Here is a 13865-nt window from a genome sequence, read left to right as displayed (position 1 = left end):
GATCCTGCTTGTGACACTTCCCTGGCCTCATGTGGCTCAGGAACCAGGACCGGAGATTCCAGAGGTTTGGCAAAAGTAGGAGCCAGCCGAAACCTCTGCCTACACTGGGCTCGCTCTAACCTCCGCTCGTTAAAACGGAGGTCAATTCGAGTGGAGACAGTTATTAACTCCTCCAGTGTGGCAGGAATCTCCCTAGTGGCCAGAGCGTCCTTTACGTGGTCAGCCAAGCCCCTCCAAAATATGGGGATAAGAGCTTTATCCGACCAATCCAGCTCAGATGCTAAGGTGCGGAATTGGACGGCAAAATGACTGACCAAGGACTCACCCTGAGTTAATGCCAGCAATTGGAGCGCAGTGTCATGGGTGACTTGAGGTCCTAAAAAGACCTGTTTCAGAGCGCTCAGAAACAGCGGAGCACTCTGCACCACATGATCGCCACGCTCCCACAGCGGCGTAGCCCATTCCAACGCCCTGTCCGACAATAGAGACAGAATAAATCCCACCTTAGCCTGCTCTGTGGGAAAACGTGCAGCCAGGAGCTCGAGGTGAATAGAGCACTGACTCACAAATCCCCTACAAAACTTGCTATCACCAGAAAATTTTTCTGGCAGCGGGAGGCGAGATAATGTCGGAACAGGGGTGGCAATGGACATAGTAGCTGCAGCCACGCTGGCAGCCTGTACAGCTACTGCAGTAACATCCACAGCTGAAGTCGCGCTCTCGAGAGCCGCCAACCTACCCTCCAGCTGCTGGATATACCGCAGAGATTGCTGTTTGTCTGTCATCACTAGCCAGACCCTGGCGCTAGTGTAATGTTAGGACTGGCGGAACGCACCAAGAGAGATGATATAGATGCGTTCGCAGTCCGGGGTCCACCGTGCAGGTGAAACCTGCTGCTAGGAAATGACAGACTATATGGCGGTATCCAAAAGTATACACGCGTGGGTTAAACCTCACCCAGCGTGAAGAAAGCGATCCTGTTGCGTCACAGGACCGCGGTACCGCACATAGAGCGCGAGCAAGTGGTCAGCGAACTTAACCCCAACAGGGATTGTAGTCCGATTAGACCCTTGCTGGCACTACACCGCTACTGGGTGTGTAAGGAAATATATAATTATAGCACCGAAGTGCGAACTGTGCCGTGCTGGCAGGTACCACTAAGCACCCAGACGTGGGTCAGGAAGCGCACACTGGCGCGTGGCACCGCACTGGCGGTCACAGCAATAGACGCTGATACGTGTGTGACACGTTGAGTGATTAGTCGGGCGCTAGATAGCAGCCATACACCATACGCGAACAGTCATACAATAGGGTAGGGGTATTTAATGAACGACTTGCACTCACAACAAACACACGTATTAAATTGTACACTAGCGCATGGCCGTGCGGTCATGCGCAGTTTATATAGTTGCAGGACAGGAAGTGGCCACAGAAACTTTGCCCTTCCAAGACCTGCCAAGAGGACCAATAGAATGCGCTGCAGAGTCTGAGCACATGACCCTCGATCTCCAACGGGAGATCTTGCCCTGGGCATGCTCAGTGTGCGCAGACAAGGACTTAGTCCCAGAGAAGTCCACTCGCTGCTGACCAGCACTGACTTTAATGGCAGGAGCTGAAGAAGCAGCAGTAACTCTCTGAACAGAGTGAGACCGAGCAAGACGCTGGGACCGACGTCCCTGCTGAGCAGGCTCCACTGCGGCTGGATAGGAATGGGGGACCGCAGCGGAGACAGCTCGAGATTCCCCCTGTGCAGAAGCGGGAACTCGAGACCTAACACTCTGTTGCCGAAAATAATATCTATATAATATCTATATAAAGACTAACATTGATATTACCACCATATTGTCAGTGGTAGATACCAGTCCCATGGAAGAGATTACAGCACAGTTATAGACGGTGACTTACAGCTGAAATTCTTTCTGATGGCATCATTCACTTTTCAAGTCTTTTCCATCTGGCCCTGACCGACATGGCAACGTCTTCCAGCCAGTACTCGGCTGCCGAGATTAGCACTGTCCTAAACGGGCCTATTCCCAACCACCAAACTGTTTGATGTTTCGAGCACAGTATGATGGCCCCTATATAGCCTCCATATAGTATAATGCATTAGATAGTCATCAATATAGTATAATACACTCCCCATAGGCCTTGTGAGGCAGTGACCGCTGTTATATGCGAGGGTCGCTATTTGTCCCCTAGGATGTGCAAAGAAGCATAGGGATGCCGTGGGAGTGCATTACAGTCACAGGCATAGCTGTGATTGCAAGGCAGAATAGAAGTAAGTGTTGATCTTAAGCAAGCTATTTGTCCGAGCCAGATTTAAGAAAACCTGCTATGGGCTTTAATTTTTTAAATGGACTATTGGATGGTAGTGGGGTGATCTATTTCCTCCCCCAGTCCCAGGTTTTCCATGTGGCCTACAGCCACAGGTTCTTGTGTAGAAACCCATGCAGCAGGGGGTTGGGTATGTCAGTTTTGGTCTTGTAAGCAGGCAGAGCAGAAGCCTTTGCAGAGCTAAACTTGTGTGAGGTAACACAGGGCCAAGCAGAGCCAAATGTCCTGGCACCCTTAGCATACATGGTGGTGCAGTTGATTAATGAGTGGAACAGGCTGCCAAAGTTCTCCTTCCATGGAAGTCTTCAAACAGAAGCTGGACAGACATCTGTCTGAGATGGTTCAGTGAACCCTGCGCTGCATTGAGCAGGGGGTTGGACACGATGACCCTGGAGGTCCCTTTCAACTCTACCATTTTATGATTCTATGATTCTATTTAGTACCATCCCTTGATGCTCTATTTTATATGTTATATAGCACCATCAATTCCACAGGGCTTTACATACACTACATTATAGGCACTGTCCCTGTTGTGGCTCATAATCTAGATTCACTCTCAATATATCTTTGGTTTGTGGGAGGAAACCGGAGTACCTGGACAAAATCTATGGAAACACAGAACATACAAACTTCTAGGTGGGATTTGAACCCCGGACTCCAGAGCTGCAGTACCAACAACTGAGCCACCGTCATGCCCATATGTTCTTTTCACAAAATCTTATCAAATAAAAATGTGGAAAAGATAAAACATCAATAATAATTTGTTATTTCTGTGTTTTGATCAGGTAACGGGTCATATTGTGCTGATATTGATGAATGTGGAGGAAAGAACAACTGTTCAGCTGCCGCCACCTGTAAGAACACAGTGGGAAGTTACTTCTGTACATGTAATCCTGGATACACAGGTAAGTGCAATACATCAGCAATATGAGACAGTAATGAATACGATCCTTTATAGAGGTTATCATAGCTAAACTGCTTCACACAGGCAGAAATTATGTGGAAATAATGCAATCATATATTTATTTATTCACCCTCCATTCCATCACTATGTCCTAATGCTCCCCGCTGGAGACTACAAATGAGTGAACTTGTTTGGAAAAAGTTTGCCAATCTCATGTTTGGCATGAACCTTGCACATTTGGATTTGTGTTCAGATTCCTGAGCATTTTCCTCAAAATCTGCAAAATTCGACCAAAGGATCATATAAACGAAAGTGCCAAAGAAAGACCAATAAAATTAAATATTTTTTTTTTTAAATTTTAGAAAAATAGCTCCCCATAGAAATATCAATAGCACAATAGCACCTCTAAGATTATATACAGTATTATAATATTTGTCAAAAAATATATATATGCATATATAAATATTATCTTAATAATAAGTGATAGACAAAAAATGGTGCAAGTAATATATATAAAAACAAATACTGAAACAGGCTAAAAGAATATTGACAAAAATATAAGTATAGTGTTAAAGTGCACTCAACTAAAAACTACGTATAAATGGGCATATAAATATATTCAAGTAGACAAAATAAGTAGAAAAAGTGAAAAGTGCTAAAGTGGAATGAGATATACATATAAGCACAGTGTACAGATGAAAATACTAAAGTGCAATGCAAAAAATAAAAGCATAAGGTGCTAATGAGAGGAGATGAAGTATATGCTGCGAGAGCCAAAAATTAATCATCAAAGGGGCATTTAATACCTGTGAGGAGCGTGCTGCAATGTCCCCTACATACATTTCGGCACTTCTGGCCTTCTTTCGGAGGGCTTGATAAGTGGTAAACAGGAAATGAGGTTTATTTAGGGCTATAAACCAATCAAAAAGGTTGTCATGGTGGCATATACGCGGATGTTGAATGGCATATGCGCGAACAACTCATCCCCCCGGTTACATCCACCAGAGATGTCACGATGATGCCGCGAGCACATGACCGTAAAACTACGCCCACATGTGTCACATTAGCGTGAGCCAGGACAGAGCGCACTGAGACATTGGGGAGATGTCACAGAAAATGCTAGCAGAGGGGGCGAACATACATGCCCACCATCTGTATACAGAGGTAACCAGTACAATTAGAAAGCCCACCCTCTGGAATGGAGGAAAAATCTTGCTAAAATGGATGTTATAAGTAGAAAAATGTGTGCAAATGATAGAATGTAATTGTTGCAGGTTGGACATTGGTATCACATTAAAAATAGATTAAAGAAAGGACTTATTGATAGAGAAAACATATATATAGAAAAGAAAATTAAGGACATATATCAATGTGAAATGAAAGAAAAAAATAAGAAAATAAATAGAAGAAAATAAAAATAAGAATATAAACATAAAAATTAAAAAAAACAAATTGTGTAAAGGGTACAGTGATCCAAAACATAAAACAAAACATATATACACCATACATGTGACAGTTAAATAAATAATAAATAATTGTGCAAAAAAGAAATATATATATTTTATATACATATGAAACCGAAATAAGTGAGTTATAGTGATACACACATGATTAAATACAATCAAGAAAATTACTATTTTTATGCTAAAAAATTAATATTACATTTTTAAAGTATTAAAATATTGTCCAAAAAATTAGTGGTCCCCTAAAAAATATGAAAACATGACAAAAAATATATAAAGTATATATAATGTCAATGTCCATAAATACTGAATTACATATATCCAATTGGTAACAAAAGGCAAATTCATAAGATAAATTGTGTAGAAAAATAAAAATAAAAAATATATTTTTTAAAGAAATAGTAATATTAAAGTCCATAAATACAGAATTTCGTAAATCCAATTTCATAAATCCAACTGACAACAGCAGGTTGGTTCATAATATGAATCCAGAAGTAAATGACGATTGAGTCTGAAAAACTAGAAAAATATAAAACACATATTAGTACCATAATATGTAAAAATTAAGCAACATTTAATAGTTAAAATAAAACAATAATATGCAAAATAAAATACAATGCCCGAAAAAGATTAAGAGGTAATTACTAAGATGATCAGAGAAATGATGAATAATTAAGAGCTTTGTTGAGACCCAGAGGTAACATACGCAAAGTCCAAATCCACCTAGCTTCTTTTTGTGCAAGGAGCCGACTGACATTACCCCCACGTAAATCAGTAACAATGCGATCAATACCAATGACTCTTAAACCAGATGGATCACAATTGTGAAAACTTTAAAAATGTCTCAGAATAGGTTTTAGTTGTTCAATAGTCGTTTCTTTCTCAGCGGCAATTTTGCCTTACATGTTCCCGAACCCGCAATTTAAAAGGTGTTGTAAGTCCAATATAAGTTTTTGAGCAAGGGCAAGTGGCATGATAAATCATTGCCTTCATAGTGCAAGTGATTGTTTGAGTGATTTTAAATACTTTATTGTCAGATGCCCAAAAAGTAGTGGCATGCTCAACATTTGAACATACAATGCAATTGCCACAAGGGGAACAACCCCACCGTGAGATGGGTTTAGGAATAATAGTGGGAAACAAAGTAGATTGGTTATTTATTGGATAGAAGCTTTCAACCAAATGGTCCTGCAAATTTGGTGCATGACGTGCAGTAATAATTGGTTGCTCAGGAAGATGTTGCTTCAAAATTGGGTCATTTGTATTTATAAGCTAGTGATTAGAGATAATGTCATGCATCAACTGCCACTGAGAATGATATTGGGTAATTATTCTTACCTTATTATCTACATTGCGTTTTTCCATTGGAAAAATAAGGCTTTGTCGATCCTTACCTTGGGCCGGGCTATAAGCTTTCTTAATGCATCTGTGGTTATAGCCACGTTCCAAAAATCTTTGCTTTATATCATTTGCACGAATTTTAAAATCATCTACGGAGGAGCAAATCCGACAAAGTCTTAGAAATTGCCCAGTAATAATTGCTTTGATCACATGTCTAGGATGAGCAGACAAAGCATGAAAGAGGGAATTTACTGCAGTTTCCTTGCGAAAAATGGCAGACTGTAGAATACCAAAGTTATCCAATTTAATGGTGACATCTAAAATATCAATGATAAGTCAATTTGATATTGAGTTGGTTAGAATTTAAAGGGAAACTGTCACCCCCAAAATTGAAGATGAGCTAAGCCCACCAGCATCAGGGGCTTATCTACAGCATTATGGAATGCTGTAGATAAGCCCCCGATGTATCCTGAAAGATGAGAAAAAGAGGTTAGATTATACTCACCTGGGTGGGCGGTCCAATCCGATGGTCATTGCTGTCCGGTCTGGGGCCTCCTATCTTCATAGGATGACGTCCTCTTCTTGTCTTCATGCTGTGGCTCTGGCGCAGGCGTACTTTGTCTGCCCTGTTGAGGGTAGAGCAAAGTACTGCAGTGCACAGGTGCCGGGCCTCTCTGACCTTTCCCAGCGCCTGCGCACTGCAGTACTTTGCTCTGCCCTCAACAGGGCAGATAAAGTATGCCTGCGCCGGAGCTGCAGCATGAATACAAGAAGAGGACATCATCGTAAGAAGATGGGAGGCCCCGGACCGGACCGCAGCGGGAACACCCCTGGGTGAGTATAATTTAACCTCTTTTTCTCATCTTTCAGGATACATTGGCGCTTATCTACAGCATTCCAGAATGCTGTAGATAAGCCCCTGATGCTGGTGGGCTTAGCTCATCTTCGATTTTGGGGGTGACAGGTTCCCTTTAAAAAACATAATAAAATTATGTAGTTCAACAGAATTGCCCAGCCAAATGAAGAAAATATCGTCCATATAGCGGGTCCAAAAAAACAACCTAATCCATGGCATCTGATGAAAAAAGTTCCCTCTCCCACTGTCCCAGGAACAGATTAGCGTAGGACGGCACACAGGCCGCACCCATGGCTGTTCCGTGGAGCTGTAGGAAGAAGGAATAGTTAAAAGTAAAAAAAATTGAGTTAAACCAAATTTTTTTAAATCTAATATTTTTTATTGAAGAAAGGAGAAAGGATAACATTACATACATAAGCATGCATTAGAATAAAATTATAATGCTTTCCCCATTTTTTAATAAATGTAAATACACAAAACACATCCCTCCCTCCTCCCATAACAAGAAAACCTCCCCCAACCTCCCCCCACACTTCTATAATCCTTATCCATGTGTTGCAATGTTGTACACTCTTTTATAACCCTAATATCCTATTTTTGACAAGTTCTGTGGAAGCCAATCCGGGAAAGAGCCAACCAACCCCCCCAGATATTCTTGTAGTGGTTCATCTTGCCTTTTTTCATGTATATCCTTCACTCCATAAGGATTACAAAATTAACTCTATTTACAAATTCCTTCCTAGTAGGAAGATTTTCATCTAACCAGTGCAATGTGATAGTCTTCCTTGCAACATAAAGCATTCTGGCTATTGCTAGCATACCCCATTCATCTGACGCCACCTCCTCTACATGTCCTAAAATACATGTCAATGGATCTCGAGTAATAGTTGCTTCCGTCACACTTTCCACTAAATTTAGGACCACAATCCAAAATTCCTGTAAGCTTGGACAAGACCATAACATATAAAGAATGTCAGCTTCATCCATCGTGCATCTCGGGCATCCAGAGTCTCCCTTAGTCCAGCCTTTTTCATCCACACAGGTGTCCTGTATATCCTATGTATAGTGAATAACTGCAACACCCTCCCAGATTCAATTATAGATATTCTAGGGACATATTGTAAAATCGACTCCCACTGATCATCCGATATGTCTCCCAAATCCCTTGTCCATTTGGATCCAGCCATCAATGGGTGTCTATCCAAAAATGTATCCAGCAATCCCTTGTAAATTAGCGATATAAGACCCCTAGTACCCATTTGGGGACCAAGTATATTCAACATACTGTCACTCTGTATCACTATCGGTGACCTTCTCCATTGTCTAGAGAATGCGTGTCGCAACTGCAGATACTGGTAAAACATAGTATACTCCAAAGGGAACTCTTTCCTAAGTGTTTAAAATGTTTTAAATGACTCACCATCTAGCCGCTGCGACACATACCATATACCTATTCTTCTCCACTGTCCAAAATTCCGTAGACTTAGCAGTTCAGTTAGTCGGGGGTCAAACCAAATGGCTGTATATCTCATGTATTCCCCTACACCCCTCCATAGCTTTATTTTTTTCCACAGTTTTTAAAGCAGCGCCAAAGTTGGAAACCTTTTAGGATTCAGACGAAGTTTACCCGCCTCCAGAGCAGCTAGCAACGGGCCACCACAATGAGAAATAACCTTCCCCAGTGAGCTTATAAGATCATGATCCCTCCATGCTATCAAATGCTGGCATTGGGACCCAATATAATACAGCCATAGGTTGGGAACCGCCAAACCTCCATCATCTTTTGGATATTGCAACAGTTCTAACTTCATACGTCCTCGACCTCCTTTCCATATCACATCACGGAAAATTACGTTAATTTTATAAAATCTATTTTGAGGCAGCCAAACCGGTGCATTGTGTAGCATATTAAAAAGCTGAGGCATAAGTATGATCTTTATTAAGTTAGCATGCCCAGCCATTGTTAAATTTAATTTTTTCCATGCCGTAATCTTCTGTTTAAATTTACCTAGCAGTGGGTTCAAATTAGGTCTTTCATAATCTTCAATATTATTTGACACCCTAATGCCCAAGTAACTGAATTCTGTAACCACTTGAACTTGAACAACAAGAGTCCCACCATCCAATGGCAACAAAATGAACGTATCACAGTTAATGCAGATCCCAGATATACCGACATATTCGTCTAGAACCTTCATCACTGTCCCCAGGTAACCCTCCGCATCTCCCAAAAATAGCAACATGTCATCAGCATAGAGTGCCATTTTTTCCTCATGTATCCCATATTTAAATCCTACAATATTTTGATCCCTTCTAATCACTGCTGCCAGTTGCTCTATTGCTATAGCAAACAATAAAGGGGATAAAGGGCATCCCTGTCGTGTGCCTCTAAGCAAGGAAAACCCCTCAGACATTCGCCCATTAACACGTACCTTGGCCCTAGGAGCAGTATATAGCAACTGAACCCACTTGATAAACCCTTCCCCAAAGCCCATGTGCTGCAACATTTTTAAGCCTTTCCTCTGCCTGAGTGGATGGATTCAAGGTCAATGCCTCCTCCGCCTCTCTCAATTCCCTGAATACCCATTGATCTTTCTCCTTAGTATTCTTCTGAACTCTAGATATTCCTTTAATACAAGGCCCCCTAAAGAAAGCTTTCATGGCTTCTCAAACAATTCCCTCATGAGCTGTACCACTATTAACCATGAAGAACTCTTGGAGCTCTTTCTCTAGATCACCTCCTTTACCAATTAACTGCAGCCAAAAGGGGTTTAACCCTAGAACGCGTACCTGGGGCCTCGCAGGCCTGCTAGGTTACTTGTTTTCTATTATCTGTAAAACTACATTAGTTAGTATTTTGAAACTCAAGGTAATCCTCAGGTATATAGTTGTTAGTAATATCCAGTTGTTCATATATTTTTAAGTTATAGGCATCTCGTATAGCAACGCTTTTTTTGTGACTACCCCAGATTCACGTACCTGCAAATTTATCCAATATATGCCCAGTAAGCCAGCTAAATACGGCATAAAAATTTTCTGGATGTGCGATTCAGCAACTTATTATGGGATGAATGGCCTTAGCTGAGGTCACCAGGAGGTCAGATCCATTACGGATCCCCTCCTGGTGGAACCCAGCGCTAGTGGGAATGCATCCTTACTTTGCAAATTTAAAATAAACTTTGAAAAGTATTTTTATTTGAGTTATTCCATGTTATTTGCACACAGGCCTAAAAGGCCCCAGGTACGTGAATATGGGGTAGTCACAAAAAAAGTGTTGCTATACGAAATGCCTATAACATAAAAATATACGAACAACTGGAAATTACTAACAACTATATAGCTGAGCAATACCTAGAGTTTCAAAATTGTAACTAAAGTAGTTTTACAGAAAATAATAAAAAAGTAACCTGACAGGCCTGCGAGGCCCCAGGTACGCGTTCTACCAGCTTTAGCCGGGGTCACCAGGAGGTCAGATCCATTACGAAATCCCATCCAGGCGGACCCCAGAGCTAGTGGGAATGCATGCTTACTTTCAAATAACTTTGAAAAAAATTTTTTTTTGAGTTATTCCATGTTATTTGAAAACAGGCCTCAAAGGCCCCAGGTACGTAATAGTGTAGATTTCTATGGTCACGTATTCTAGGGTTAATCACCAAGGGGGTTTGTTATTCATTATCTGACTCTACACACCAAGTACGACATACACTGGAGAATAGTCAGACACCGTTCTAATCAAATATCCCACATCTGTCACAAGTCTTAGCATCTGGTCATCCCCCCAATGCTAAATCCATCCTCGACAAGGAAGAAAAAGTAGTTGAGAAGCATGAGTATCTACACATCCCGGGGTTTCGAACCCTCCAAAGATCAATCATAGATGTTTCTCTCAACAAAGCACCAAATGGAGTACAGTTACACGCCGGTTTTATGTCCTCTGCCCTACCTTTATCCCAATGAGAGTCAGGTACATTGTTGAGATCACCCACCACCAAGTACAGGACTCCATGGAAACCTGCAATAATTTCAAGTATTTTCAAAAACAATTTATTATTATACGGCGGTGGAACATACACAGATATGAGCAGTATAGGCCTACTATTAAGTTTGCACAATAGACACACATACCGCCCCTCCTAGTCAATGATCACAATGAAATTTTCAAACTTCGTTCCCTTACATATTAAGATGCTTACTCCCCTCGAATAGGCACAGTACGTAGCATGATAGCTCTCTTGTATCCAACGCCGATTCAGGGTGTAAATCCTATCTGGGACCATATGAGTCTCCTGCAAGCATATTATATCTGGTTTCGCTGCGCGCAAAAATTTTAAAATTGCTTGTCAGCTGCCAGGCCTCTAACATTCCAACTCATAATTTTTACGTCACCCAACATTGATACTCAGACTTGTATATGACATAAAATGTGCAACAACATGTAAATGTAAAAATGGTCTGGGTGAAATGGTGGATGAGGATGAGGAAAAAGCCAATATGCTAAATGACTTTTTTTCATCAGTATTTACACAAGAAAATCCCATGGCAGACAAAATGACTAGTGATAAAAATTCCCAATTAAATGTCACCTGCTTAACCCAGCAGGAAGTGCGGCGGCGTCTAAAAATCACTAAAATTGACAAATCTCCGGGCCCGGATGGGATACACCCCCGAGTACTGCAGGAATTAAGTACAGTCATTGATAGACCATTATTTTTAATCTTTAAAGACTCCATAATAACAGGGTCTGTACCACAGGACTGGCGTATAGCAAATGTGGTGCCATTATTCAAAAAGGGGACAAAAACTGAACTCGGAAATTATAGGCCAGTAAGCTTAACCTCTACTGTGGGTAAAATCCTGGAGGGCATTCTAAGGGATGCTATAATGGAGTATCTGAAGAGGATTAACCTCATGACCCAGTATCAGCACAGATTTACTAGGGACCGTTCATGTCAGACTAATTTGATCAGTTTCTATGAAGAGGTAAGTTCCGGATTGGACCAAGGGAACCCAGTGGATGTAGTGTATATGGACTTTTCAAAAGCTTTTGATACGGTGCTACACAAAAGGTTGATACATAAAATGAGAATAATGGGGATAGGGGAAAATATGTGTAAGTGGGTTGAGAGCTAGCACAGGGATAGGAAACAAAGGGTGGTTATTAGGGTTGAGCGAAACGGGTCGAACATTTTCAAAAGTCGCCGACTTTTGGCTAAGTCGGGGTTTCATGAAACCCGATCCGACCCCTGTGCGGGGTCGGCCATGCGGTACGCGACTTTCGCGCCAAAGTCGCGTTTCAATGACGCGAAAAGCGCCATTTCTCAGCCAATGAAGGTAAACGCAGAGTGTGGGCAGCGTGATGACATAGGTCCTGGTCCCCACCATCTTAGAGAAGGGCATTGCAGTGATTGGCTTGCTGTCTGCGACGTCACAGGGGCTATAAAGAGGCGTTCCCGCCGACCGCCATCTTACTGCTGCTGATCTGAGCTTAGGGAGAGGTTGCTGCCGCTTTGTCAGAAGCAGGGATAGCGTTAGGCAGGGTCCATTAACCACAAAACCGCTTGTGCTGCAGCGATTTGCACTGTCCAACACCACCCTCGGTGTGCAGGGACAGTGGAAGTTTTTTTTTTTTTTTTTTTCCCCTCAGCGCTGTAGCTCATTGGGCTGCCCTAGAAGGCTCCCTGATAGCTGCATTGCTGTGTGTACGCCGCTGTGCAAACCAACTGCTTTTTTCAAAGCACAAATCCTCTTGTTCCTTCCTTTCTGCACAGCTATCTTTTTTGTTTGTCCACACTTTTTATTTCATTTGTGCATCAGTCCACTCCTTATTGCTGCCTGCCATACCTGGCTGAGATTACTGCAGGCAGGGAGATAGTAGCTGCCTGCCATACCTGGCTGAGATTACTGCAGGCAGGGAGATAGTAGCTGCCTGCCATACCTGGCTGAGATTACTGCAGGCAGGGAGATAGTAATTGTAGGACATTCCCTGTTTTTTTTTTTGTTTTTTTTTTGGTGGGAGATTAAGATTGGCAATTTGGCATTTCTGCTAGAGTGCCATCCCTGTGTGTGCCATCTCTCTCACATAGTGGGCCATAGAAAGCCTTTTCATTTTTCTGTATTTTTTTTTGTGGGGTGTATAAATTCTCCCTGATAAAAATACAGTGGGAGATTAATATTGGCCTTTGGGCTTGTGTGCCAGTCCTGAGTGTGCCATCTCTCTCACAAATAGTGGGCCATAGAAAGCCTATTTTATTTTTTTTGGGGTTTTATAAATTCTCCCTGAAAAAAAGGGAGATTAATATTGGCCTCTGGGCTTGTGTGCCAGTCCTGAGCGTGCCATCTGTGCCAGCCCTGAGCGTGCCATCTCTCTCACAAATAGTGGGCCATAGAAAGCCTATTTATTTTTTTTTTTTGTTTTATAAATTTTCCCTGAAAAAAGGGAGATTAATATTGGCCTCTGGGCTTGTGTGCCAGTTGTGAGCGTGCCATCTGTGCCAGTCCTGAGCGTGCCATCTCTCTCACAAATAGTGGGCCATAGAAAGCCTATTTATTTTTTTTTTTTGTTTTATAAATTTTCCCTGAAAAAAGGGAGATTAATATTGGCCTCTGGGCTTGTGTGCCAGTTGTGAGCGTGCCATCTGTGCCAGTCCTGAGCGTGCCATCTCTCTCACAAATAGTGGGCCATAGAAAGCCTATTTAAATTTTTTTTTGGTTTTATAAATTCTCCCAGAAAAAAAGGGAGATTAATATTGGCCTCTGGGCTTCTGTGCCAGTCCTGAGCGTGCCATCTGTGCCAGTCCTGAGCGTCCCATCTCTCTCACAAATAGTGGGCCATAGAAAGCCTATTTTATTTTTTTTGGGGGTTTTATAAATTCTCCCTGAAAAAAAGGGAGATTAATATTGGCCTCTGGGCTTGTGTGCCAGTCCTGAGCGTGCCATCTGTGCCAGCCCTGAGCGTGCCATCTCTCTC

At 42.0% G+C, this 13865-nt stretch overlaps 1 protein-coding gene across 1 annotated transcript in view; it reads left to right on the top strand.

The window, feature by feature from the left end:
* LOC138638067 (mucin-4-like) overlaps positions 1–13865 on the top strand; it is a 497598-nt gene that overhangs the window by 401289 nt on the left and 82444 nt on the right. The window contains exon 60 of the mRNA XM_069727050.1: positions 3120–3239. Within this exon, the coding sequence (XP_069583151.1) occupies positions 3120–3239 (120 nt within the window). The remainder of the gene's footprint in view (positions 1–3119; positions 3240–13865) is intronic.

This window comes from Ranitomeya imitator, chromosome 5 (genome assembly GCF_032444005.1).
Source record: "Ranitomeya imitator isolate aRanImi1 chromosome 5, aRanImi1.pri, whole genome shotgun sequence".
NCBI lineage: Eukaryota > Metazoa > Chordata > Amphibia > Anura > Dendrobatidae > Ranitomeya > Ranitomeya imitator.
The sequence above is the reverse complement of the archived record's forward strand: the minus strand, read 5'-3'. Positions and strand labels throughout refer to the sequence as shown.